This window comes from Galeopterus variegatus, unplaced genomic scaffold, assembly GCF_000696425.1.
Source record: "Galeopterus variegatus unplaced genomic scaffold, G_variegatus-3.0.2 Scaffold1830, whole genome shotgun sequence".
Classification (NCBI taxonomy): Eukaryota; Metazoa; Chordata; class Mammalia; order Dermoptera; family Cynocephalidae; genus Galeopterus; species Galeopterus variegatus.
This window is the reverse complement of record NW_007727941.1, coordinates 224,026-251,547: the sequence shown is the minus strand read 5'-3', so window position 1 is coordinate 251,547 and position 27,522 is coordinate 224,026. Positions and strand designations below refer to the sequence as shown.

General features: G+C 38.2%; 1 protein-coding gene across 4 annotated transcripts in view; it reads left to right on the top strand.

Moving 5' to 3' along the window:
- Positions 1–27,522, top strand: part of DDX26B (DEAD/H (Asp-Glu-Ala-Asp/His) box polypeptide 26B) — a 57,442-nt gene that overhangs the window by 2,267 nt on the left and 27,653 nt on the right. For 3 of the 4 annotated variants that reach the window (XR_550978.1, XM_008579202.1, XM_008579205.1), the window contains exons 3-8: positions 20,539–20,688; positions 21,515–21,604; positions 21,836–22,019; positions 22,278–22,406; positions 24,712–24,875; positions 27,039–27,191. Coding sequence is in view for 3 of the 4 variants with exons in the window: in XM_008579202.1 (XP_008577424.1) it covers positions 20,539–20,688; positions 21,515–21,604; positions 21,836–22,019; positions 22,278–22,406; positions 24,712–24,875; positions 27,039–27,191 (870 nt within the window). In the remaining variant the exon portion in view is untranslated. The remainder of the gene's footprint in view (positions 1–20,538; positions 20,689–21,514; positions 21,605–21,835; positions 22,020–22,277; positions 22,407–24,711; positions 24,876–27,038; positions 27,192–27,522) is intronic. The other variant, XM_008579204.1, reaches the window with a different exon arrangement.

The following is a 27,522-nucleotide window of genomic DNA, read 5'->3' as shown; positions in this document are numbered from 1 at the left end:
GGGCCACAAGTCCGAACCCACTAGGGGCAGAGTTTTTTAGGGACCCGGCCTACCTATTTACATCGCAAATTAGGTTCGTGTTAGCCACGTAGGGGTTTGTCCAGGGACAAGAAAGAAAGGAAGGAAAGGACTGGACTGTGAGCAGTTGTAATAGTCAAATTCGATGATTTGATTCACAGGGTTCTAACCTCCAGGAGAGAAGTAGGGAGGACTTCGTCTCCGTGGCGGGGGCGGGGGGGAGCGTATGTTCCTGTGCTGAGGAGATAAAGAACTGCTTTGCCTGCAGTAGCCAGATAAAATAGAACTCAAACTGTTAAATCAACCTGCATAAGAGTCCTGCTTGCAAGTTGAAATAAAAAAAAAAAAAAATTGCCATAATCCTTGATATCTTTTGCTAGACTTTTAATTATCTTAATAGTGCTGAGAGGCTTAGACTGGATGTGTTGTAATCCGTTTCAGTAGAGTGAGATGCTTTAATGAATGGAACCTAGCAAACTGAATAGTTCGCTGAAGTGTTCCTTCAGACATAAGGAAACCAAAGGGAGACTAATTTTTTAACACTTTGATTAGTAGGTTCCCCTTAAAACTGTTCTGGATTCGATGCTTTGTTTTCAGTTTTTGATTTATATATTTAGAAAAAATGAGCAAGTAGACATCTTTCAAAATGCCAGAAGCTTTTTTAGAAGTGTCAGTTTCCCAAAAGGGTGTGATCATTTTTTTCTACATAGAAAACGTAGACATTCCTAAGACTGAATGTCTACGCCCTTTGACTACTAATACAGATAACCCACCATTTGCATTGTGGCGATTGAAGACTTGCTCCTTAATTTGAAGTAGTAAAAAGGATAAAAGTAAAAAGGACAAAGTAGTGTGCCTTTTTTTCTTTAAAAAAACTTACTTAGCCTTTTTTCTGAATGCCAAGACTGATAGTTTAAAAATACTTTTTAATCTGTAAAACTTAACATGGGTTAAAGGAGTTCTTTATATTTTCTCTATAACCTTTGTTAGAAATAGGTCTTGTAGGGCCGGCCCGTGGCTTACTTGGGAGAGTGTGGTGCTGATAACACCAAGGCCATGGGTTCGGATCCCTGCATACGGATGGCCGGGTAGCTCACTTGGGAGAGCTTGGTGCTAACACCAAGTCAAGGGTTAGGATCCCCTTACCGGTTATCTTTAAAAAAAAAAAAAAGAAAGAAAGAAATAGGTCTTGTAAATGTTTTCTCACAATATGAGCCTTATATTTTGGTTTGGTTAATAAAGATTTCTTATGAGCAATGGTTTTTATTTTGATGATGGCCAATATATTATTTTTTTATGGCTCCTGTCCTAAAATTTTTTTTTTGCCTATGCCTAAATTGAAAATATTTTTTCCTATAATTTTTGTTTGTTTGTTTGGTGGCTGGCTGGAGGGGGGATCTGAACCACTGACTTTGGTGTTTCAACACTACGCTCTAACCAATTGAAATCTCCTATAATTTTCTACAGAAAATTTGTATTTTTAGCTCTTATGTTTAGATCAGTGGTCAATTTTGGTTAATTTTTGTAAATAGTGTTGTCATCTCTGAGAATTTTTTTTTCTGTATGATTCTTCAGTTGTTCCAGCACCATTTGTTGAAAAGACTATTCCTCTCCCCTTGACTGACCTTAACATCTTTTTTGTTTGTTTGGTTTTTGAAACATAATTGATTATGCATATTTGTGGGGCAGAATTGAATAGCAATACCTGTGTATAATGTAGTGATCAAATCAGGATAATTAGCGTGCTCATCATTACAAAACGTAATCATTCCTTCTGTCCAATAACCAATTTCAGGCTAAGCTCCCTCCCCCTCCCCCTTTCCCATCTCTAGAAACCACACTTCCCTTCTCTCCTTCTGAAAGTTCAACACATTATTGGTGTTCTCTCTCTCTCTCTCTCTCTCTCTCTCTCTCTCTCTCTCTCACACACACACACACACACACAAGTGAGAGATTTCTCTTTCTGTGCTTCTCTCTCATAAGTGAGTATATTTCTCTTTCTGTGTCTCTTTTACCTTAATACTATGGCAAAAGTGGGTAAAAGATATAAGCAGAAATTTCACAAAGAGGTATACAAATGGCCAATAATCACATAATGTTCAACATCGTTAGTCTTCAAGGAAATACAAACTAAAGACACGGTGAGAAACCATTACAAATCTACTGACATGACTGAAATTAAAAAGATGCGCAACACCAGGTTGGTGAAGATTTTGAGACTAGGACTCTCTAATGCTGGTGGGAATACAAAATGTTACAATCATTGTAGAAAACTACATAGAGTTTCTTACAAAGTTAAACATAAACTCTCTATTCCTGGGCATGTACCTAAGAGAAAGAAAAAGTATGCCCATATGATAACTCAAAGAAAAAAAAAATTACATGGCAAGATTTACAGAATCTTTGGAAAGGAAAAAAAGGTTTCACCTCGCTCTTAACCATCATTGCATCGTTTTACTTAGCATTATAATCACTGTGCACGTATTACTTTGTATTCTGCTTTTTCCATCTGTTTTATCCCATGAATTATTCTGGGTTGCCACATAGTCTTCATACTTAAAATTTTTAGTAGCTGTGTCACTTATCCATGATATTTTAGAGGTTCCAGATACATCTATGGAACAGAGGGAAAAAGTTGAATTTTATTTTTAGTGGAAATTTCATCTCTTAGCTTCTTTTATTCTGCCATCTTATATACCACATTTTTCACTAAAGCAAAAAACATTCTTCCAAGTTGAGTTTGATTTTTTTTCTTATGTAGGTCAGGTATAGGAAGGTACTTTGTGTAATATGTTTAATTATTAATTACTGGTTATCTTCTTCTTAGTCTTTATGCTTTTCCAAGGTTATTGAGATTTTTCATTTTACTCTTAGGTAATAACTACGTATTCCAGGAAAAGGTTAACAATTTTAATGATGGTCTTGTCATTTTGCTCTTTGTTCCTGAATTACTAATGATATGCCATACTTTGGTAGCATTTTCTTTTTCTGAGTCTCTTTTCAGTCACTGTCTTCTGCCTGCCCCCAGCCCTCCACTCAGCATGTGCTAACTGTTTGTTCTCTTGCTTTTCGCATCCAGCCAGATTGGAAGGTCTGAAATTTTAGAACATCTGGTGATTTTTTCTTAAAATTTAGTCTAGTCTTTCATTCGCTAATAACTGGGAGCTGTAAATGTCTGTCTTCTGTCACACTGATTATCAAACAGGGCTTTCTTTGATTGTCAGCAGGCATCTTAGTTCCTACTTAAAACTTCACTCTTCATTAGGAGCCTGAGGTCCTTTCAGCAAAGTGATGTTAGATAGGGTTTTATTGGTAGCTTATTCTTCTGCAGAATAATGTGAGTGTATTTTTCACTTTCTCTAAGATTGGAGGGACACTGTTTATCTCTTCTCACAATAACTGCTTACTTCTCAGGTCTTAGTTATATCTAACTCTAAACACTGCAAAATGAATTTTATTTTCTTCTAGAAGATTCATTTCTATTGGTGTTGTAAGGGCATGAGTTGTGCATTTAGTTGGGAGGTTTCTTCTTAATAGGCATGCAACTATTCCCAGTATATCCACTTACAAGCTCTGACAGTAAATCTTGTGAAAAGTTACTGTGACTGGAATTTTTCACTAATGTGTACTGTTGAGTATGTGAATATAGTATTTCACCAAAGACTTAGTAACTTTTTACAGCATACCCCTTTGTACTTAGCTGTGTGCTCTTTTAAAATGAGTCATACCTGTTACTTGCAGTCTGCTTTGCATGAATGGAATTAAGTTTTATTTGGGAACCATACAAAAAGCATATGAAATGCAAACGTTGTGTGCTACATCTGTTTTAAGTTGCTTTGTGGACAGGTTTTATACTTAGTGTTACAAATGTTATCACTACATTTATACAGTGATATATTTAGTACACACAGCTAGGATGAAACACTGTGTTTTAAAATTTTAAAATTTAAAAATTTTTAAATTTCCAATGTCTCCTTGTAAGACTAATACACGGTTTTTAAAAGTGGTGTGTATGTATGTTTTATAATAGTTCTTAATAGTCTTGGCTGAGGTTCTGCCGTCTTGCATGTTTTGTTTTGTTTTGCTATGAATCATAATTTCCTTTTATTCAGTGAATAGGAGAGGCAGGCCTGTCACTACTATTAACTTGAAAGAAAGTAAGCCGTTAGACTGGGTTTTGTACTAATGTAAGTATTAAAAATAGCTTTATATTGGAAGCAACTTTATCAAAATTATTTCTTTTTTATTGAAAGAAATTATTTTAACATAAAATGGAATCAGTTTTCTAGAAATAATTGAAACACATGCAAAATTTTCCCTTAAGTGTTTCTTTTTCGCATCCCGTGGCTAGCTTTGCTTACTGGTGTCTGCATGCCTTCATCAACATGTGTCACAAAAAGGCAGAATTTTGGCTTACAGGTTTAGGAAGTAAACAAGCATTTTTAATTCTATGTGTTACAGACATTTATTAGAATTTTAACTTAGGCATAGATGTGTCTCCAATGACACTGTGCCTCTTGCTTCTGTGTTGCTTATGTTGTTCCCTCTGCCTGGGACACACTGGTTGGCCCAACATACCTTAACTCTTCATTCTTCATTCTCAAAAGTTTTCTTGCCCCTCCTCCCTGCCCCACTCCTACTCCAGTGTAACAACTCCCTCTATGATCCCTTAGCACTCTGTCCCTACCTTAATTACATAGCATTTAGCATGTTATATGGTGAGTATTAGTGTTCATGTTGGCCTCACTAACGTGAGCTCTTTCAGGGCACGTATTTGAACTCTATATTTGTACCCCTAATACCAAAAGGAGTGTCTAGATTTTTAATAGGTACTTAATAAATGGAAAAAAGATTTCAAGCAATGTATAAATGTGAAAGCTACTCAGTCCCTCTTCCCCTCCTATTTCCACAACTCTTCCCCAAAGGGTGATCACTATTAATTTGATATGTTTAATTTTTATTACAGCTAGCATTTTCATATAGGTTCGGGTTTATAATATGATAGAATAACATTGTATTTTTTACAAGATAAATGTAGACATCTCCCCTTTCTTCCTTTTGTTTATCGAGTTATAATTTATATACAGTAAAATATATGAATCCTGCTGACTTGATACATTTTTACATTTGCACATTCATGTAACCACCACCCCAGGCCAAGATATAGAACATTTCCGTCAACTCAAAAAATGCCTCTTGCATCTTCTTGCAAGCCCTCCCTCCCCTGCAGCTAACCACTGGGCTGACTTTATCAACATTGTAGTGATATGATCAAAATGGTGTTTCCGAAAGATAAGTCTGACATCGAATTAAGGCAAGGAGGTGAGGAAGGAAGGATGCGCAGGACTCCAAGAATTCAGTTTTGGTCACGATTCCAGCTACTTGAGTCTGGACTGCAAAAGGGCTTTGAAACCTACAGGCTAGAGTTTGTACATTTCTTTTTTTTTTTTTTTAAAGATGACCGGTAAGGGGATCTCAACCCTTGACTTGGTGTTTTCAGCACCACGCTCAGCCAGTGAACTAACCGGCCATCCCTATATAGTATCTGAACCTGTGGCCTTGGTGTTATCAGCACCACACTCTACCGAGTGAGCCACGGCCGGCCCTAGAGTTTGTACATTTCTTCTGGGACTAAGAGCTATTAGGTGGATTTGAAGAGAAATGGGCTTGTCTGTGTGCCTGTTTGGTGGTTGTTGTGTAGAAGCAGCCAGTTGAAGTGTGCTGGGGGAGGGGAGAGCGAAAGGTGGGAAAGACCCAGAAGATGTTGTAGTTAAAGTTACCTACTTTTGCATTAGTGCTGGTTACTTGAGAACTTCTGGCCTTGGATTGGGATTGGGGTGGGGGTGGGGGTGGCAGAGGGCAGGGCACAGGTAAGGATAGGACAAGTATTTTCAGTTTGCCTTTGCTTCAGGAAGATAATTAGAATTGCTCAGAACACAGGGTTCTCAGTTTCACAGAGTGACGAAACATGGCAGCTGTACCACATCTCAGAGAGATATGTGCTTTCTAGAGAAGGGCAAGATGGAAGGACTCTCTTTATAGGGGTTGTGGGGGTGGGGGATGAAGAAAGAAACTGACTTTTTAAATTTTAGTCCTTAAATGAAAAACTCTTCGTAAACACGGCCTCTGGTTTCCTTTTACTGAGAGTGTAAATGAGAGATCCAGGCAGTCCCTTTGTCTGCCTATTGGGAGCTTGGAATACATTATCTCCTGGATAAAGTGTTGGAAATGGTGATTACGTTCCCAGACCTCCCTCCCCAAGAAAGCCTTCTTAAGCCTTAATATCACTTAGCGATAGAACTATGGTGTTTATTATTGTTTCTACTGGGAAATGGGTTTGGATTTCCAACTTGAATTGTTAAAAGCACATTCTTCCCCTCTTCTTTCTCACAACTCTGCGTGGACTGGTGGTTTCAGTGAAGGGCAGAGAAACCATAATGGCTCCAGCAAAGAGGGTGAGGGGCTGAGGTGGCAGTGGAGGTTAGTGTAGCTCTTCAAATATGCCAGTCATTCGTATTTGTAGATTAGCTATATTTACACTGTAGCACGGCATCCACCTGCCATGTGTGGTTACTGAGTACTTGAAAGGTGGCTAGTGAGTGGATGCTATACTGAATAGTGTAAAATATGGTGTTATAGATATATTGAGTTAAATAAATTATATTATTGATTTCACCTGTTTCTTTTTACTTTTTTAATGTGGCTACTTGAAAATATAAAACTATGTATATGGCTTGCTCTATATTTCCATAAGATAGCAGTGTCAGTCTGTATTCTTTCTTAAGATATTTTATGATGTTCATGTCCTAGAAATTTTTTCTGCAGGAGGATCCCCTCTCTCAAAGTTCTGTTTAAAATGAGCACAGCTGTAAAGGATTCATTATACATAGAAGGTTATCGTACAGTTCAAAATCGATGGCTTGATAACCCTTGGCCCTGGGGCAAAATATGAAAGCATCCCCATTCTTGTTTGTATTAAAAGCCAGTTTGATTGCTTAGACTTTTGGATGCATTGGTGATCCAACTGGTTGGGTTAGAAGTTTTTTCCTGGGCTAAGTACAATAGAATGTGTATGTGAACTAATGTAACTGCGGTAATTCAGAGTTCTGTTTATAAAATGTGCTCACAGTGGCATTAAATGTTTCATGCTTTCAGTGTTATTGGAAATATGTAAAATGTCCCTTATTTAGATTTACCCAGTTACTCTGCCTAAGAATTCTCAGGAATAACATTCTTCAGGAAAAGTAAGATAAAGAATAAATTCTCTAGCTTGGCATAGTGTAAATCCTAAGAAACAAAGGAGAGTTTGTGTCACTGCTCTTATTGAAGGCTTTCTTGATGTTCCCTAGCAGAGCCCTTGTCTCATATCATGGGAAGTCATCAGTAGCATTAAAAGGAAGGGGGAGGTCTACGTGACAGGAAAGCTCCCAGGATTCTTACTTTTGGCAGTAGTTAACTTTCTCTAAGCTCAATCCTCTTAGTGGGGTTTATAAGAAGTGACTGATTATGTTAATTCTGCTACTATAAAGGCTCTCGGTTAAGGAATAAATACCAATGTCTAAATCTGAGGCTGGAACAGACACATGAAAAAATGCTCAACATCACTCAGCATTTGGGAAATGCAAATCAAAACCACTTTGAGATACCCTCTCACTCCAGTTAAGATGGCTAATATCCAAAAGACTGAGAATGATAAATGCTGGCGAGGTTGTGGAGAAAAAGAAACCCTCATACACTGTTGGTGGGACTGCAGAATGGTGCAGCCTTTATGGAAAATGGTATGGAGGTTCCTCAAACAATTACAGATAGGTCTACCATATGACCCAGCTATCCCACTGCTGGGAATATACCCAGAGGAATGGAAATCATCATGTTGTAGGGATACCTCTACTCCCTTATTTATTGCAGCACTATTTGCAATAGCCGAGAGTTGGAACCAGCCTAAATGTCCATCCATGGACGACTGGATGAGGAAAATGTGGTATATCACACAATGGAATACTACTCTGCTATAAAACAGAGTGAAATACTACCATTTGCAGCAATATGGATGGACTTAGAGAAAATTATGTTAAGTGAAATATGTCGGGCACAGAAAGAGAAATGCCATATGTTCTCACTCATTTGCGGGAGCTAAATAAACATACAAACAAATAAATGGTGGGGGTGGGGAAAGACACAATGATCACAACAGTTCCTTGAACTTGTTAAGACAGGTGAACAGATATGATGTTGATGGGGGGAGGCGGGAGGGAGGAAGGAGGAAGAGGAATTGGTAAAGGGACATGAAAATCGACTACATTGTATATTGATACATTAAAATAAAAAAAATCTGAGTGTGGGTGGAAGTACAGATATACTGATAAATAGCATATATAAGAGGTGCAACCATTTTATGGCCCTAGTTTTGGATCCTCCTAAATTCCATCTTATAGTAAAAGGTGTTATCTGGCTTTTGCATCATATCCCTATGTTTCAGATATGATTTGTCTTATATCTGCTTCCTTGTAAAAGTGAACAATCATATAATAGCTTTCTAATAATAGCAGTTGATTTTTACTGAGCAATGCTAATGCACGGGGCAATGTGCCAATGAATCTAAAGTATTTAGTTTATCTTCCCAGTCAGCCTGTCATAGGTACTATTATTATCCCCATTTAATAGATAAGGAAACCGGGGCCCAGAGAAGTTAAGTAACACAGCTGATAGTAACCCAGGTTTGTCTCTATTCCAGAGTCTTCAGTAATTTACTACTTCATTTTACTATCAATTGTGATAGAACATTCCTTTGATAACTTCTCATTGGTATTTTCTCATTAGATGTATGTCCCAAAGCCATCATGTTTTAGACAGAATTATTATGCTATTATTTAAAGCTGCTTCTAATATGGTAGTACTTGGTATTATAGCAAGCACTCAATGAATGAAAATTATTACTGCTAGTGTTATTTTTATTATGTCTTTGACTATTTCGGTGTGAATATCATGGTGCATTTGTTTGTAAAACACTTCTGCCTTTGATGTCCCACAGTTCTGCCCCTACTCAGATGTGCAGTTGTTGAGATTCATGGTTGATGGAGCCTGACATACTATGTAAATGTTTGGGAGTAGAGAGTGGGCACTGCTGACCTAGGCTGAGTAGGCACTATAGGAAGAGTGGTAGGCTTGTAAAAGCAACAGGGTAATTCACGGCCACATCTAGTGGCCACCAGAAACTGAAATGCCATCTTCACTTTACCAATCTCCTGATAAATGTTGTTTTCTGTGGAGAAAAGAAAGACATTGATTGTACTCCACAGTAGCCATTTAGTTTCTTCTCAACTAAATGGAGGAGGCAGAAGTGGTATTTCAAAAGGCCTGTATGCACCATACTGCCTCTGCAGAGTTCTGCTTGTCAGCCTTCGCCTCACCTGTTCCACCCCCCGGTCATAGCCAGATAGCTTTTTTTTTTTTTTTTCCTCCTGTTTAGTTAGGTGTCCTCAGGTAGAGAGGTGGATTTCAAAGAAGAAATGGAGATACTGCCAACTTAGCCACTGGGGTAGAGAAATGTTACATAAAGACTTTTGTGGTGATGTGCCAGATGTTCTTAGAAAAAGTAGAGTTCTGTATCTTAAAGCATATTCACCTGATCATACTCCTCATTAATGCCAGTCGCTTTTTCATTATTTATATCCTGCCCTCTAGTTTGAACAGTTAGTGAACTTCGTACCAGAAGCAAACTCTGAATTCAAATGCTATTGAACAAAAGACTTGAAACATTTTTGTTTGTGCAACTGAGAACAGTACTATTGAGAAAAGTAAATATGATTTATTAACGCCTTAGGATTTACTATAGGGCTCCTTAGACAAATTTACTGATGTTTATTCTTTTTGTCCTTGACTACGCTTGAAACTAACTACCCCTTCTTTCCAGAAACTTATCACCTCCTCTATTCTGTATCCACCCCTCTCTCTGATAATTCTTTCCCTATCTTCCAAATTCTTTCCTTTGGTAAGTACATTAGGCCTTATTCATGGTTGCAAATATTCCATGTACACAGTGGCTTCTCCATCTGCAGCTTCTCATCCGGGCATCTCATCTGACTACAGGATATCTCCACTGGCTGTCCATCCTGCTATCAGCTCTCAGACCTCCTAAGTCTCTAAAACCTATCCCCTCTTCCATATTTCCAGTCTTTTAGTCACCCAGGATTGAAAGCTAGTCATAATTCTGCTTTGATTCTTCCATCTTCTTCTAAGGCCCATCTGTCATATTTTTGAAATGTCTCTTATATATGTTTTTTCAACTCAGTCTCTACTGCCATTATTTTAATCCAGGTCCTCATGGTTTTATCCTTTGACCACTGTACCAGCCCTCTGACTGATCTCCCCAGTGCCTCCCAAATTCCTACTTTCCATTCTGCTAACACCAACTGCTAACTTTCTTAAAAAGCTGGTTTTATCATGTCAACCTTCCCACAAACCTTCAAAGACTCCCCATGTCTATGGGGTCAAGTCTAAATTGTTCAGCCCATCAGTCAGAACTCTCTGGGATCTGCTCCACGTGTCTGTATAAACTTATTTCCCATCATTTCCCACAGGAGTCCTACACTTCAGCCAGATCTGTGTCTTCCACCCCCTGAGTATGTCTCCCCATTTGGATGCCAGCCTTTAGAACATTAGTTAACCAAAGGAAGAGGAGATACAGCCAGCTGAGCTGGGGGTCTGGGGGAGGAGAGGAAGTGAACTGAAATCATTCCATTAAGGGTGTGACTTGAGGGGGAGGATGTAACAGAAGATGCTTTAAAATGCTATTATAACATCAGAAATTGCAGAAGGAAGAGGGGAGGGAGCTGGAGTATGACCTTTAGTTGGTGATTAGCCCGAACTAGACCACTATGGTTTGATTTAAATTGGCCCGAAGTTGCCTGGAGGCACTGCTGTTTAATAGGAAGCCCCAGTCTCTCTTTGCATTTCTGTCTCTGGGGAAGGCAGCCCACTTAGACAGTAGACAACAGGATCCTCGGGAGAATCTCTAGCCTTCAGTACAACCATGGCATTGGAAAGTTAGGACTTCCTCTGTTTTATTTCCTGAATGAGAATGCTGACAAGGTGCAGAGCGAAGCTTTCCATTTTTCTTAAAAGCCTGCATATGTGTATAGACATGAACTCCATTTCTTATTGATACTTTTGAGCTGTAAGTTAGAAGTAAATTTAGGCTCTTGTTAGGTACGTTTAGATTTTAAAAAGTAGTCATAGTTTGTTCTGTCTGATAGATCACACCATTCACTGTCACATCATATGGCAAGTTTTGTCACTCCAACAGATCTGTAAAGAGTGCTGGACTGGAGGGCAGGAGACCCAGGTTCTTATCCTGAGTCTGCAACTAATTACACACGTGACCCCAGGCAAGTCATTTAACCTTTTATGGTGTCAGTTTCCTCATCTGACTAGATTATTTCCAGGGTTCCTTCCAAACATGTACAGGAGATAATTGTATAACAGAAAGGCAGGAAGTGGAATAATTGAGACTTGGAATGCAGGGTGCTTTCAAAATTAGTTTTAAAAACAGTTCCAGTATGTGCTTAGTGAACTATATATATTGCATACTTGGTGGTTAAATAGGTAAATGTCACTACATTTTATAGATGTTTCTGTTTGCTGCTAACACTTTAATGTTCGGGACAGAGTCCTATCAATAGTTACTTCAAAAGAAGGTTTGGTGAATAGATAGACTAATTTTGTATTTTTGTTAGGATTTTCGACAATGAAGGTGTGTTACTTCAAAAAAACAATGCAAAAAAACAGCTCATAAAAATTTTTGAGAGAATTTAAAAAAAGGATTAGTCTGGGGAAAGAGGTGCTATATAATCTTTAGAAAATAATAAATGACCATCTTCTATCTCATAGTTAACTCTTGCAGTGTTTGGATGGGGCTTAATCTTACTATTGTCCATGAGTGCTTTTTCCAAGGCCAACTTTGTTAATTTTTATTTTCTGTATATGTCCAAAAAATGTCTCTTGTTAGAATCCGAAATCTAAACAATTGAACATGTGATCTACGCAATGGCATTTTTTTTCCCGATAGTAGGTATTGGTTGATAACTACAGTTGAGACTAGGAAAGGCAACGTTAACATTTATGTATGATCAAGTTTGGGAAATTCTAGGATGTGTCTGCTTTAGTAACAGTGCCATTGACTCTTGGGCAGAGGGAAAATTTTCTAAAATTATTTGTTTCTATGTGTTACCATTCAGTGGTGAAGATCAAATATCTTTTGATCTTATACTTTCCAGTGACCTCTGAGATGTGTGCTGCTTCACAATATTATCCTAGTTCCCTGGGGTAAGAATTGAAAACTTCAAAAATGTATTTTGCACATTTTCTACATTAGTACTTATGATTATTTATTCACTCAAAAAATTCAAACTAGGTATTTTAAAGAAAACTTGGCAATGCAAAATGGTGAACTGTATATCAGTGGAATCAAACTGAGTTATTTATTTTGCCCAGTTTACTTAAAATATGTGGTCATGCAAGTCTTTAACTGTCTACTGAAAAACATTTCAGCAGGCCACAGACTGTCAAATAACTTTCTGCAATATATTAGGGAAGCAACTTCTTAAGAACATTTTTAAAAAGTAGAAGATTCAAGTAAGCTAGACTTCTTTTATGTGGTCTTGACTGGTGGTATTTCCTGAAGCATGTGGATGAAAATTAGTAAGACTGAACCACGGGATGGTAGCATTGAGAGTTCTCAGGAAGGGAACTGATTTAATCAAATAAAATGGACTTTGCACATTTTAGCAAGCTCAGGACACTAAGAAAGGCCCGTGGGGAAGTAACTGTGACAAAAAGGAATCTAAGAGAACTGGATATTCTTAAACTAAGTAATTTTATAAGAAAAAGCTATGCCAGTGCATGTAAAACAGAATAATAAAATGCCTCCTTTGGGCCTAAAAGTATACCAGTACCTTGAGTTAAGTGAGAAAAACATAGAAAAGTAAAGTCAGGCCAAATAGCAAGAGTATTAAGGGGGAAAAATTGTGTCAGACAGGGTCAGAAAATACAGTGCAGGAAGGGAGTTTTAAAACAAGGTACAAGAAGCAAGACAATTCCATTCTTGCAATGATTTAGTGTCTTCCTAATGTGTACTTCATAATTTCAACAACATAGTTTCCTTTATAGGTGTGCTAGCTGTACACATAATTTAAAAAGCTATGTTAACATTTTCGGGTGATTTAGGGGTCACAGTGTTCTGTTACCTCAGAGGGCAAGTTAACTTTGTCTTGTATCTATCAAACTTGGAGTCCATTTTAATTGTGAGAAGAAAATTCTTCACGTTGAAAAGTTTTAACTCGCACAAATATTCGGTATAAGGCTAAGGGCAAAGACCAAGGGAAAAGCCACTTATCTCCTCGGGAGACAGAGTTGATTGGAAAAGCAGGGCTTCTTGTTTTTCACATCATTTCGTCTTGTTGTTCAGTTTACCAATGCAGGAACAGTTTGTGATGACGAAGATGATACAATGTTAAATTGAAGAGGAAAGTAAGTTGGTTGAAAAACACTGTTGAAATTGATTTATTCAAATTGTCTGGGTTGTTGCAGAGCAAGCTTTCCTCAGATTTATGGAGAGCAGATGGACAAAGGAAAATAGTTTATCTTTCAACAAGGGATGGCCCTGCTAAATTTAGACTCTTCGGCTTTAACTTGCAACATCTGGGAAAATACACAACTCCGTTAATCATCTAGTTTGTAACCACCTAGAAGCACCTAAGGTCCAGAATATCCCTCCCTGGTGGACTTATGAAGAGCGAATGTTACCAGGATGATTTCATTTCCTTTAAGAAAAGATAAAAAGTCCTGTCAAGGAGAGGAAAGCAACATGTATAGTCTCTCTGGCTGTCAGCACAGCGTTTTATTCATTCACTGCGAAGGGCTTGCTAACAAGCTAGGAGGACTTGATCCGGACTGCAGTGCTCTTCAGGAAAATATCCAAATAGGCTGTAGGGTGTGTGTGCCCAAAACGGCTCAGTGCAGTGGCTCAGCAGCAAGTCAGGGGGACATAGCAAGTGGTGCCTTCCACTGAGTTCTCTCGCTGCTGTGTTAGAGAGTCTGGCTTGTGACAATCTGTAATAAACAGTGATTCTTTTTGCTTTGAAAAGATTTACTGCCAGTGCCTTTCAACAGCCACCACCCTAAAGAATCTTGATTATTCAATTATTTTTTGATTTACAGATATTCAATTTACATATGGTTTTAAGGGGCACCTCTCTTGTGGAAAGTTAGGTGCAACTGTCCTAAATATCTTTATCAGTTACCTTGGACAGGGAAATTAATAGCATGTTTATTAAACTTGCACATTATATTAAGTTTAGCAAGGTCACTAATATTTTGAAAATGGATTACAAGTGACTTTTAGAGATAAAGCAGGGGTTTTTAGAAAGGTCGCTAACACCGCTCCCACATCCCCTTCAAGGACAGTTGTTCTGCTTTTTATCTTTTACTCGTTTATACTTCCTGGCAAGATTTTAGTGGAGGAAAAGATTCCTCTCTTCTAAAAAAGAAAAAGAAAAAATATCAATGAATCAGAGAAATGGTCTGGCCAAAATGGGATGAAGTTCAGGAAGGACAAATACTAGGATGCTGAGGTTTGGGGGAGCCACTAAATAACACCCTTTCCTTTTCTTTCTCCATTTTAAACCAATGGAGAAATAAGACAGAGGAGCCAGCCAGAGTTCTAAATGACAACTTTATTCCTTATAAGAGTGAGACCGGAGGATATAGCTTAGCTGTGTGTTCTGAAAAGCTTCCACGTAGTTCACGTATCTACGGACCTCCCCTATGAGTCTGTTGTAGGGGCAGAGCCTATCCCTTAAGCACGACATGTCAGAGAACATACCAGAAAATTAGAAAGAGCTTCAGCAACAGGCCTAGAGGGAACATGCCAGATTCCTGTTCCCAAACCCACCAGTCAGATTAGAAGATGGAAGTGAGATTGCAGAGGGTATTGGAGAATATTTCTTTTAGACTTTGCTCTTCTGAGGACAGGAGTGCAACTTCTCTTCTTTCTGTGGTGATCTGAGTGGGGAATAAATGGTTAGTGGCTAGCTGGATAGAGCTGGGACCAAAACCCAAATCGCTGACAGACTCAAAGGCCCATGTTTTCCTATTAGTATGAAAAGATATTTAGTTGATTATGCAAATTTAAACCAGGTCTGAATTGACATATTTACTAAGACAGAAAGTGTTTTCTTTCTGTAAGTCACATTTCTATAAAGGATTGTTACAAGGTATAGAATTATAGGATACATAAGTCCGATTTATATTAAATGATTGTTATGAGGTATAAAAGTATAGTATACGAAAACTGAAAGGTACCCTGGAGTTGGTTTTTCAATCCTTTCATTTCCTGGATGAAGAAACAGAGCCCCCAAAGGGTTAAGTGACCTACTCTGGACCACTTGCCATGCTAGTTGATGACAGCTAGGAATAGACTAGGGTCTTCTGATTCCTAATTCACTGCTCCTCATACCCAATTGTTCTGTATTTAGACATCAGGAAAGTAGGTTTAAACTAAATGAAATTTGTAAATTTCGTTAGACTTATGAACTTTTAAGCTGATAAACAAGACATGTCTATGAGGTGAATATACGGAATATGTGGAAGAGTGTAGGAAAGTGATTTAAATTGTTGGGCTCTGAAGTTAGGCTACCTGGGCTCAAATCTTAGCTGTAACAATTACTAGCTGTTTGACCTGGACACATCGCCTACCCTCCCTGAGCCCCAGTGTCCTCATCTATAAAATGGAGTTAATGACGGCACCTACCTAGAGGGTGGTTATGAGACTCAGAAGAGAAGGTTGTAAGTAAGATACTGTGCTTAGGTGAGTTCCTAACATATAGGCACTGATAAATATTAGCAATCATTATTCATTATCATCATCATTTCACCTCTGAGAAACTTTTAAAACTTGACCTGGGAAGACAATAAACCTTTAGCTTAAGATTTTACCCATCCCAGGTTACTCCTCTGTCCAAAACCTCCATTCTTTTTTTTTTTTTTTCCTTTTTGTCTTTTTTTGTGTCCGGCAACGGATCGCAACCCTCAGTGTCGCGCCCGTACCGGACCAGGACCAGCAACGGGATCGCAACCCTCGGTGTTGCTCCCGCACCTCGCTCAGCCAGTGAGCGGGAACCGGTCTGTATGTGGGATCCGAACCCTCGGCGGGAGCGCCGCCACGCTCCCAAGCAGTGCACTGTAGCAGTGCGCCACCGGGCCGGCCCCAAAACCTCCATTCTTTAGGTCTCCCAGGATAAAAGCTTTGTAGTCATCTTTCTCTCTCCTTTAGGCCGTATTCTGTCTGTCACCAAGTCCTATCTTGTTTTTTTCAAATGTTTCTCAATTAACTCCTTCTCTATTCACATCCTTATTCAGGCCTTGATTCCCATAGGCCTGGATTGCTAATCAAGCCTCATAGCTTTTTTTTCTGACTACAGCTTCTCCATCCTCCAGTCCGTCCTATATGTCACTGCCATATTGCTCTTGCCGAGACACTGCTTTTATCCTGTTTCTCTCTGCCTTTGAATCTGTAATGACTCTATTGTCTGCTGCATCAAGGCCAAGTTCCCCTGCCTGACCTTCAGGTCCCTCAAGAACATCAGGTTCTGATACAAATATAATGTCAGCCATGCATGCAATTTAAATTTTTTCTAGTAGCCACATTAAAAAGTCAAAAGAAACAGGTGAAATTTCCAATTAGAAATTGCCAATTTCTAATTTTACCAACATATTTTATTTAACTGAAAATATCCAACAACATTATCATTTCAACATGTAATCAAATATAAACACAATTAATGAGATTTTTGCATTCTTTTTCTGTTTGTTTGCTCTATGTGCTCAAGATCCCATGTACATGCTACACTCTCATTACATGTCCATTCAGACTGGCCACACTTCAAGTGCTCAGTAGCCACATGTGGCTAAGGGCTACTGTATCAGATAATGCAGCTCTAGGATGTGACTTGCTGCCACTGTCACCTCCACAAACAAGGCATGTGTAAATCTCACTTCTTTCTTGTTTGTTAAAACAAAATAGGATGGTAACACTGTGCCTATTTTATAGGGTCGCCCTAAGCCATTGTGAAGTGGGCAAGTGCAAGCTGTAAAGTTCTGTAAGGATGCAGGGAAGTTGTTATTGGGACTAAAGGTTTTACTGACGTGACAGCAGGATATCTTTGGAGCAGAGTAATTTGAAAGGAAAGACCATATTAAGCAGGCAAATTAGCTGTCTTAATTCACATATGACAAAATTAACTTCAAGCGGTGAATGGGAAGTATAAACGTATATTCTCTCCCACTATCTCTTTATAATTATCTTTCCAGAAGAATAAGTTTCTCTAAATATTTCAACGAATCTGTGGGCCTTTTTTTTTCCTTCAGCATTTTGAGAAATGGATATAGGGGCATTTAGTTCTTCTCTTGAGATAGGAGCTGGATCGCTACCAAGAAGTTCATTGCTTTTGCTATTAAATGTAGCCCACACACTTTTTAGTACTGAGGTAGGAGTGGCATTAACAATTTCTTGTATTGTCCAATTCATTGTGAAGGATTGGAATTGACCGAAAAACAGAATGTCAGCCATTCAGATGAAGAAACTATTTGTAAAATGCTTTCAGTTTGTATTATAAAGGAAAATTTTTTAAAGAGTAAGTGTTCTGGATAGATGATGAATAAGACTACCAACAATCCGGGCAATATTTAAATATTGATGAGTTATAAAGTGGTACCCAAACCTTATCCCAGCCCTTTACCAAATCAAATAGTCCATTAATTTTTCTTTAGTCATAACTTGGGTTATCACATGGCCCTTCAGGACTTCAGCACTTAATATAGATATAACTATAATTTTACAGTGTGAAAGTAAGATTGCTAAATGAAGGAACTCCAAAAAAAAAAAAAAAGTCAACTTTATAAAGTGGCTTCTGGGTAAAGGAGTCCACCATTCACAAATTTGCCCAAGCCAGAAACCTCAACTTGATGCATGACCCTTTCTACCTCACCCATCCCTGTAATTAGCTACTAAATCCTTATGACTCCACCTCTGAAATACTTTAATATGCAACCTCCTCTCCATCCCTACTGCCCTAGCTCGGACTTTCATAATTTTTCTCATAAGCTCTTGCAACAAGTCTCCAAACCAGTTCCTCTGCCTCAAGCTTTAGCCTCTCCTCCACCCCATAATTTATTCTCCAGCTACCAGCAGAATGATCTTGCTAAAACACAGATCTGATCATGCCGCTCCCCTAATTAAAAACCTTGAGTTCTTCCCAGGACTAATAGATATAATCCAAACTCCTGAGCATGATGTACAAAGCATTTTACAGTCAGAGCCCAGATTATCTTATCAGCCTTGCCTATTGCCATATACCCCAGAGCAATGATTATCAGATTACTCATGGCTCTCCAGTAAGTCCTATCCTTTTATGAACTCTCTGTTCTCTTCCTTTGGACTGTCCCCTCCACCCCTCACATTAGTGAGTCTCATGATCTCCTCATCCAGTCAGGCTGCCTCAAATGCCACATCTTCTGTGAGAAGCCTTCTCTCACTCTCTGGTCACTTGTTTTTTAGTCTGCATAAGTGCATTCCTTATTCCTTTGTGGCAGGAACTCCTCAAGGCCTAATTCCTCTCTGTATCCCCAGCATGTAGCATTCTGCCCAAGATAGCATAGTTGGTCAGTAAAAATTTATTGAATAGATAAAGAATTGATGCCATCCTCCCCACAACTGTACAACTTTCTCTTCTACCCAAAGAAGAAATCTAATTTCCAAAATCAGTGTGATTTATACTCACGTATTTGACAAGACATTTTAATTCATACTCCATCCTTTTAACTAAAGTTTAGTTGTCCAGCGCAGTAAGATTTTCCTTGGGCCATAAGGAATTATTCTCATCCCCTACTTTCCCCCAATACTAAACATCATTTGTACAATTTGGCCAAAGGAGCACATGGAAAGTTTTAACCTTCAGATCCTTTTACCTATAGGATATGTTAGGAATATTAAAACAAAAAACAGCAGACTAAGCACATCTGTAATGTCTCAGAATCCCAGACTATTGAACCGGGAATGAATCTTAACCAGGATCATCTTCACCTTGTATAGTTAAGCAGGTTGTATACTGTTTAACCCTAGGGGGTGCCATACTCATAGATTACAGTGTGAATGACATTCCCCCAGAGTGGTATCATTTGCAACTTTACACAGTGTCTCTGCTTATAAAGTCATCTTTCTTTTCAAATAAGAAAATTGAGGTGTTGAGAAGCCAACAGGTTTGCTCAAGGTAACACAGATATTTCACAAAAGGATTTGTAGGCAATGACCTGCCCCTTTTTTACCTCTCATTCTACTAACCCAGATTGTTTCAGGAGATCATGAAACCAGAAAAGAGTATTTGCTGTAGTTATACAGATAATGGACAATGTGCCTTCAGCTAAACATAAAATTTATATCATTTAGTTTATCTCTGTATGAGTGTTATTTGGTCTTGCTTTCCACCTCCAGCTGTGCTGGCGTGGTTGGCATTCAGCAATCACTTCAGCATTCAGCAATCACACTGCTGCCCTCATGTTTGCCAAGGCTTGCGTGGCTATTTATTCCACCGTGTCGCCAAGCTCCAAGCTGTGCGGTTTGCTCCTCCCTCACTGACCCACTCCTCGGTGACTTACTGTTAGCTCTCATCTTCTTTTGGCTTGTCTTGTTGGCATTTTGTGCTGCTTTGTTTTTATAGCCATCACTAACCAGTCAGCAAGATCCTTTCCTTCCTTCTGTTCTACATACCAATCAGTCACAGCATGTTGGCAGTTGACCTTGGGTCTTTGGTTCTTTGCTGCTGTTCATAGCTGCTGGGGTGCCTAGGGGATGCTGCTTCTTTGCCAAAACTTTTTGTTCATTTTTTTCTTCCCTTATTATAGATTTGGGGCCTTCTGACTACTTGAAGATCCCAGAAGGATTGTCTCCATATAAGTGTGGCTCTATTTCTATAATTCCCCCTTTACTCTCCTTTAAAAATGAAAACATTGCTTGGGAGGGAGAATCTTGGTTAGAAAAATGAATGTAGATCAGATACTCAATAGCACATTGTCTGTCTCCATCATGGACAATGAATTTTAAAAATAACTCCTCCTTCCTCTCTCCCTTACTCCACACTCACCGTCAGTGTCAAGCTAAGGTAACTGAGGTGTTTTGATAGGTTTGGTTGGGCGTGAATAGAAAACTGGACCTCTTGAGCCAAAGCGCTCCAGCCATAATGGACAAATGTACATTTTGCTCTAGTTCTTTGCTCTTGATCATGAAAGCTAGCAGATCTTTCTGAAACCAATTGCTTGCACTAGTTCCACTTGATCGGTCAAGATATAAAACTAGGTTAAGGAGAGATTACTTTGTTAGAGGTTTGATACTTGATTTTAGTGGTGTTTGCACTTTATATACTGTTCATTATATAATTGGGAATTTCTTTGTAAATGTTTGGTTTTCAGGCTGGTTGGAAGGAAAATCACGCAACGTTCATGAGCGAACTAAAAAATCTTCAGGCTTCTGGACTTACTACTCTTGGTCAGGCTCTAAGATCCTCATTTGATTTGTTAAATCTCAATAGATTAATATCTGGAATAGACAATTATGGACAGGTAAAAAATTTTTTGAGTGAGTACAGCTAATTTATTTTGGTGACTTGGGGTAAGAATTTAAAATTGGGCATGGTTACCAAGTTTTCTGCTACTTTTTGTAACCTCCTAAAGAAGTTCACCCAAAAGAGATTCATATGCCTTTTAAAATACATACTTTAAAAGAAATCTCTCTCTCTTTTTTGGTTCTTGTATGTAGCTTGATTATAAAATAGTTAAAATTGCCTACCATCGTATCGTCAGATATCTGAGAATGGGATGAAAAAATTGCTGAGAAATATTGGGACAAGACAATTGGAGAGAAACTTTCAGTGTCCTTAACTCCCCCAAGCCCTCCCAATCTGATGAAAAAGCTCTAGAATAAGAAGGCAGAATCACATTTGTTGCTGCTACTGTTGTCCTTTCCTACTTTAAAAACTCTGCTCACAGTAACCAAAGTCACTCTCCAGGTTGCAGAACATTTCACTAGTATCCCCCTATTTGTGCCAGGATTTTGAGTCAGGTGAATGGATTCATGGCTGTGAATAACACTGCCATTATAATCTCTTTAATGTCATTATTTTACAATAACTTGGAAAGCAAAAGGAGAGAAATATTTGATTGTTAGAGTTTGGGGAGTTCCTGAATTATAAGAATTCCTCAGTTTATACTGAATGTTACCTCTTTAGGCATTATTTTGATTCCCACCCATTTTGGTCCCTGATCTTTTTCTTCTTGCTTATCCAGGCAAAGTTATATCAAGTTATCATATCATTGGCAAGGCAAATGTAAAAGTTTAAATACAATTTTATTACTTTACATGGCTCTAATGCTTTTTAACATATTTTAGGGGAGAAATCCATTTTTTTTAGAACCATCTATTTTAATTACCATCACAGATGGAAACAAGTTAACAAGTACTGCTGGTGTTCAAGAAGAGGTGAGATTTAAATTTTTTCATTTAATTTAAATGGCAGAGAACATGCAGCTATCTCTGTGGGAGGCATATATTTCCAGTTAAGAATAAGTTTGGTCAAACCTTCCATCTTGGTAATCCTTGAAAGATTGCTTAATTTCATTGAGTTACATGAAAGAAAAGTGAACCGTTTAACTCTGTCTTCATTTTTGTATTGGTTGTTATGATGAAACTTTTCAAATTTTGCCTCATCAGCTTCATCTTCCTTTGCACTCTCCTCTGCCTGGAAGTGAACTAACCAAAGAACCTTTTCGTTGGGATCAAAGGTTATTTGCCCTGGTGTTGCGTTTAACTGGGGTGGCTTCTACTGAACCAGAGCAACTAGGGAGCGTACCAACTGATGAATCTGCCATCACACAGATGTGTGAAGTCACAGGAGGTATGGCAATATTTAATATTTCTGAAAGAAGAATTCAGGGTGGGAGAGTATAGTTTTTGTTAAATGTCAAGTGCATCTTTTATCTGTTTTCCTTCAAAATCTTTTAACTCTGCTGCTTAAGCTCATCATAGATATGGTATTTGCTGCCAACATAGTTATTATTATTTCAAGTTATATTTTAGGATTTCAAATGCTTGTGTTGTGAAATAGCATTTTACTTGATTAAACGTGTGCTACTTGTTTTTCCTTCTGGTATAGGTCGCTCTTACTGTGTTAGAACACAAAGAATGTTGAATCAATGTTTAGAATCTTTAGTTCAAAAAGTTCAGAGTGGTGTAGTTATTAATTTTGAAAAAACCGGACCAGATCCACTTTCTATTGGAGAAGGTACAGTAGATAACTTTGTTTTTAACCCTAAAGTGTTATACAGGAGAATGATCTGAGATTGAGACATTAAACAAATTACAAAAGACTCTGTCTTCACTATCCACATACACTCGAGTGATTCCAAATGTCCGTCTGAACAATTACCATACATACATTGCCTATGTATGTGTCAGGTGGCCAAATTCTAACAATTTTACTTTTATGTCAAATTTTCGTACAAAAAGTCTTCCTTTTCCTGGCCCATTTTACATTCCCTAGTTCCAGTCCTGGGATGGCACTGACTCATTTACCTCCCTATTCACAAAATATCAGGAGATTCACTATGGTGTACCGCTTGATTAGTAATCTGGTTTTGGTCTTGTGAGCGCCAAATATGTTGAGCTGTTTTATGAAATCTGTGTTAGTTACCACACCTCAGCAAGAGACTGTGAAATGTTTATCCAGGAACTGCTAATATTCTACAAGATCCTACACATTAGTATTTTCCCAGTCACTTTTTAGCTGTAGAACCTTTTCTCTTCAAATGAGATTTTACAGAAAGTTCATCATCTAAAAATAGATAAAAGCAGAGCTACTTTTGCACAATAGAAGTTAAACCGTAGGGAATCTCCAGATATTTTATGAATAGATGTTTGTAACCACTCGAATGCATGTGGATTTCAAAGGGATCAGGGAACTAAACAGCACTATGGTAATGCATTTGAAGACTCCCTTACAGCTCTGTTCTGGTTGTTGCTTCTCATTTCTATTAGTTCACACACAGATATACATGGGTACACATAGACTCACTCCATTATTACCATGGTGTTTGTCTGATCTGATCCATACATTGTAATTGTGTTGGCCAAGGACAAAGGGGCCAAGTGCAGTGGATCCTCTGGTTTCTGGCCTTTTCTATTTTTTTCTCTTTAGTTCCCGGATCTCTTTGAGAAGCTATTGGAAAAATATAGACCCCCCCTAGAAAAATGGGCATAAGCCACACGACATAATTTTATGTACAATTTCAGAGGTTTTTTGGACTCCCAAATTAAGAATACCTGCCATAGAAGACTGAGGCCTTATAGCCTATTTTAAATTAATTGTATAAGAAGGGCACATTGTATTGCTAGCACCTGATTGCTCAGTCCATGATTTTGTGTTCACTACCTTAATGTAAGCTGGAGATTTTCATATTGAAGCCCTAGTGGGATTTGGTGTCACATAAATAGCTCGGATTTTCTTGCTAGCTCCAGTTCTCCTTTCTCTGGAGTTATTAACCTTTCAGATTCTGATGAAAGCTAAGAACCCTTTCCTAAGAAAAATGCACATCCCCAGAATTGTGAGCTCAACCTCAGGGGGGACCTTCGAAGCCATTACACATTTTCCCTGGAGCTCAGTGGACACCAGCAAATCTCCTCGCCTAAAGTAATTACTTATTTAATGCTTAAATAAGTAAATCAAATGACCTGTAATTTAAGAAAAGTGAGCTCAGATCATTAAAGCATATTTTTTACAAGTATAATTGAGATAAATCATCACACAAAAGGTAATATAACTCTGCCTTGCCCTGTTTTTTCTTGGGGAGGGCAAATGAAATATGATAGTTTAAATAATTAAAGTGCATTTAAGATACATTATTCAGAATTATACAATGCCCAGTTTCCATGGAATTTTAATGTGAATGGGAAAACCATAGTGAATTGGCCCACAATAAACTTGATGCATTTTTGTTTCCCACTCCTCCTCAACTATATACGTAGACCATATTGTCAGCATTCCTTCTACCTTTAAGCGAATTTGGATAGTTTTTATTTTGCCTTTCTGGTCATTGGGTAACTGTTCAGTAAAGAATACTTTTTTCATCTAATTGGGAGCAAAAAGAATATATAAATGGAATTTATGATCTATTTTGTCAGATACCAAAGATGTAAAAACTATACCAGGGAATGCATGATTTCATTTGCCTAATTTGGTAATCGAATTCTTGAAAAGTAACTATAGTATTTTGGTGTATTTAATTTATGTGTCCAAGTTTCAGAAAATTTAAAACTAGTTTTACAACAGTTTCTGCCTAACTACATATTCTCATAGTAGAGTAAGGAGGGTGGGTGGTGTTGGATTAAAGGGAATGGACTAAATGAAAAGAGTTGCTAGAGAGAACATTTACAAATCCTAGTAGAGTCACCTTTTTTTCTTCTTTTAATTTTCATGAATCATTGTTTTTGTTTTGTTTTGTACTTTGCTTTTAGCTGGAAATTTTATATAAGAAGATCAGCAGCTGTAAAAAGAAATTCATGCCATAGTCTGTCTTTTGTTTAACTTTTAGATGGACTTATGGATTCATCTAGACCAAGCAATTCGTTTGCTACTCAGCCATGGCACAGTTGTCATAAACTCATTTATGTACGACCTAACTCTAAAACTGGTGTTCCTGTTGGACATTGGCCAATTCCAGAATCTTTCTGTCCAGATCAGAATTTACCTTCACTAGTAAGTGTCATAAAACAAAAAGGTAAACTTCATTATGTATTTTCAATTTGCTGATTACAGTAAATCTTTTAAAATAGGTTTGAGACTTCTAAGCCATGCCACGGGCATATAAATTGCTCTTCCTCCCTTTGCCTTCTATCTCTTACTGGAAGCTGGAAGTCTAGCTCGTGCCTAAAAGCAAGGGATGGCTTCCTTTATTTTATGGCTCTTTTCGTTCTTTCTTTCAAGTTGGCTTTGCTACTTGAACTGCCCTTTTTGGATGGTAAACTACTGTTATTTTTGATGCTGTTGTAATCTGTGACTTAGTTTTCATTCCGTATTGGCTGACTTGATTTACGTGGAAAACACAATGTCAAAAAATTAGTGCCATTGATTTTCACGCACAGCCTAAGGAAACTTGAACCTAGTTTACACCTTGTATAGGTTCGAAAACATATACAAAATTCTGTTTCTTCCTAGGGAGTCATTAGACACCTAATGGAACTTGATGGGCCTACTTTTCATCTTTTAGTAATCAATGGCAATGCACTTTTGAGCAATGTTTTAAAAATGCTCTCTTTTTGTTGACTGCATTTGGTAGAAGAGGGTTTGATATTATAGTTGCTCCTAGTGCCAGATGAATTGGCTTTCTTGGGGGGAAGAAGGCAGTGTCTAAGTTTCATGTAAGGGAGATTATATGAAACCCATCCTTTCTTTTCTCTTACCCCCTAATATAAGAAGGCCTGAGTAAATCCCTCTTATGTGGGATGGGAGGAGGATGTTGCAAACAAATCACTACTCCTCTAGTTTAACACCTTCCTGGTTCAGCTAATCTATATTCTATGTTTTAGAAATTTCCACCAGTGAACAGCATTTTCTCCTGATTACTGTTTTTAGACTTCTCCATTCTTTCCAGGAATGGCCACGTGAGGCCTGAATGTAAAACTAAAGAGCCCTTTCAGTCCCTGCTGTGGATGAGGGTAAATGTCCCCCTCTTCCCTTCAGGGCTCCCATGTGGCACACCTGTCAAATCTCAGCCCCTTCAAACCCCAGATTACGGAATTTACTTCATTATTGCTAGTGATAGGGCATCACTCGTATATTTATTGCATTGCTTTTTTACATGTTCAAATCTAAGAAGTCAGAAATATTTCACAAACTTAGTTAAAAGTGAAATCAGGAAAAACTAGAAGAAAAGAAATTCCAAGTAATCCATACATAGCTCATGTTACCATTCCTCTATCTTTAAAAGCTCAGTTGAGGGCTATTTTTCTCAATCCCCAAGTGTCTTATAGGTTTGTAAATTATAAATGCAAGTGAGTATCATTTTTCCTGGTATAAAGGAAGCAGAGATATTTTATCATATTCATGTTAGCCTTACAGATCTCTCAGCAGCAACAGTCTGACCCACTTCTTACCCTTATCCCTGGGACTTGTCCTATCTCCCTCTCTCTCCGTATTGCCCTTGCTGTCCCCCTTTCTCTCTCTGGTTCTCTCCACTCACACAAGCTAAACCTGTTAATAAAATGGCTTCCCCATTAATCTTCTTTGATACCCAGGCACACAGACCTTTGCAGCCCAGCCAAAAGTATCCCCAGCTCCAACTATTCAAGGCAAGCCTGTGGGTGTGGGCACTGCTGTAAAAATCCATCTGGGCCCTGGAAATTGTGATTGGCTCATTATAGGTCTCAATCTTGCCTTTTCCATGCCTTTGCTAATTTTCATCTTGCTTGTTGTGGCTTGAGCTCTATCATTATCTGATTAGAAAGTTTCATGGATTTTTTTTCTACAGCAGTATCAGGACTATCTATAACCTAATGATACAAAGGAATGAAGGGCAGGCAATGCTTGAGGTCGCAAAGTGGATCTGAAATTCAGGGTTCATCCTGTGGACATTAATAACTTTTTTAACCTAATACAAACAGTTTTTTTTTTTTAACTTCACTGAAATTCTGGTTACCTTTCCTCTTCCACAATGCTAAGTAGATGGTGGAGATAAGGATCTGAGTCCCCTCCCCCCATGGAAGCCATTGGCAATCCTTAGAGATCTAATAACCCTCTTTCTCAAAACACTACTCTGTATATCAGTGATGATTTATCAAAATATAAAAGGACTTGCAGAATTGTCAGAAATGTAAGCTTGCTTAATACCTGATCATATTTCTCTCTCTCTTTTTTAATTAGCCTCCACGAACATCTCATCCTGTTGTGAGGTTCTCCTGTGTAGATTGTGAGCCAATGGTAATAGACAAACTTCCCTTTGACAAATACGAACTTGAACCTTCACCCTTAACTCAGTACATCTTGGAACGAAAGTCTCCCCATACCTGCTGGCAGGTACTTATCTTTACCTATTAGCCAAATGTCTGTAATCACTTTAGGACCTGGGAATTGCTATAAGAAGTTTCAAAGGTAATCTGGAAATAATTAGACTGAGTCTGTTAATAATGTTTCTCACAAAGCTATCAAATAAGCAACAGGTCCAAGGAAATAAATTCAGAGTGATATGAATCATTAGCCTACTTTACATTGCCACTTAAGGCAGTAGAGTCTGACAAAATCTACATATTTTAGGATTTGGGGAAAAATTCCCCTCAGTGCCTATCCATGGTCCCCAGATTAAGAATCTCTAACTTAAAGGATGTAATTCTATTCAGATATGGCTTCT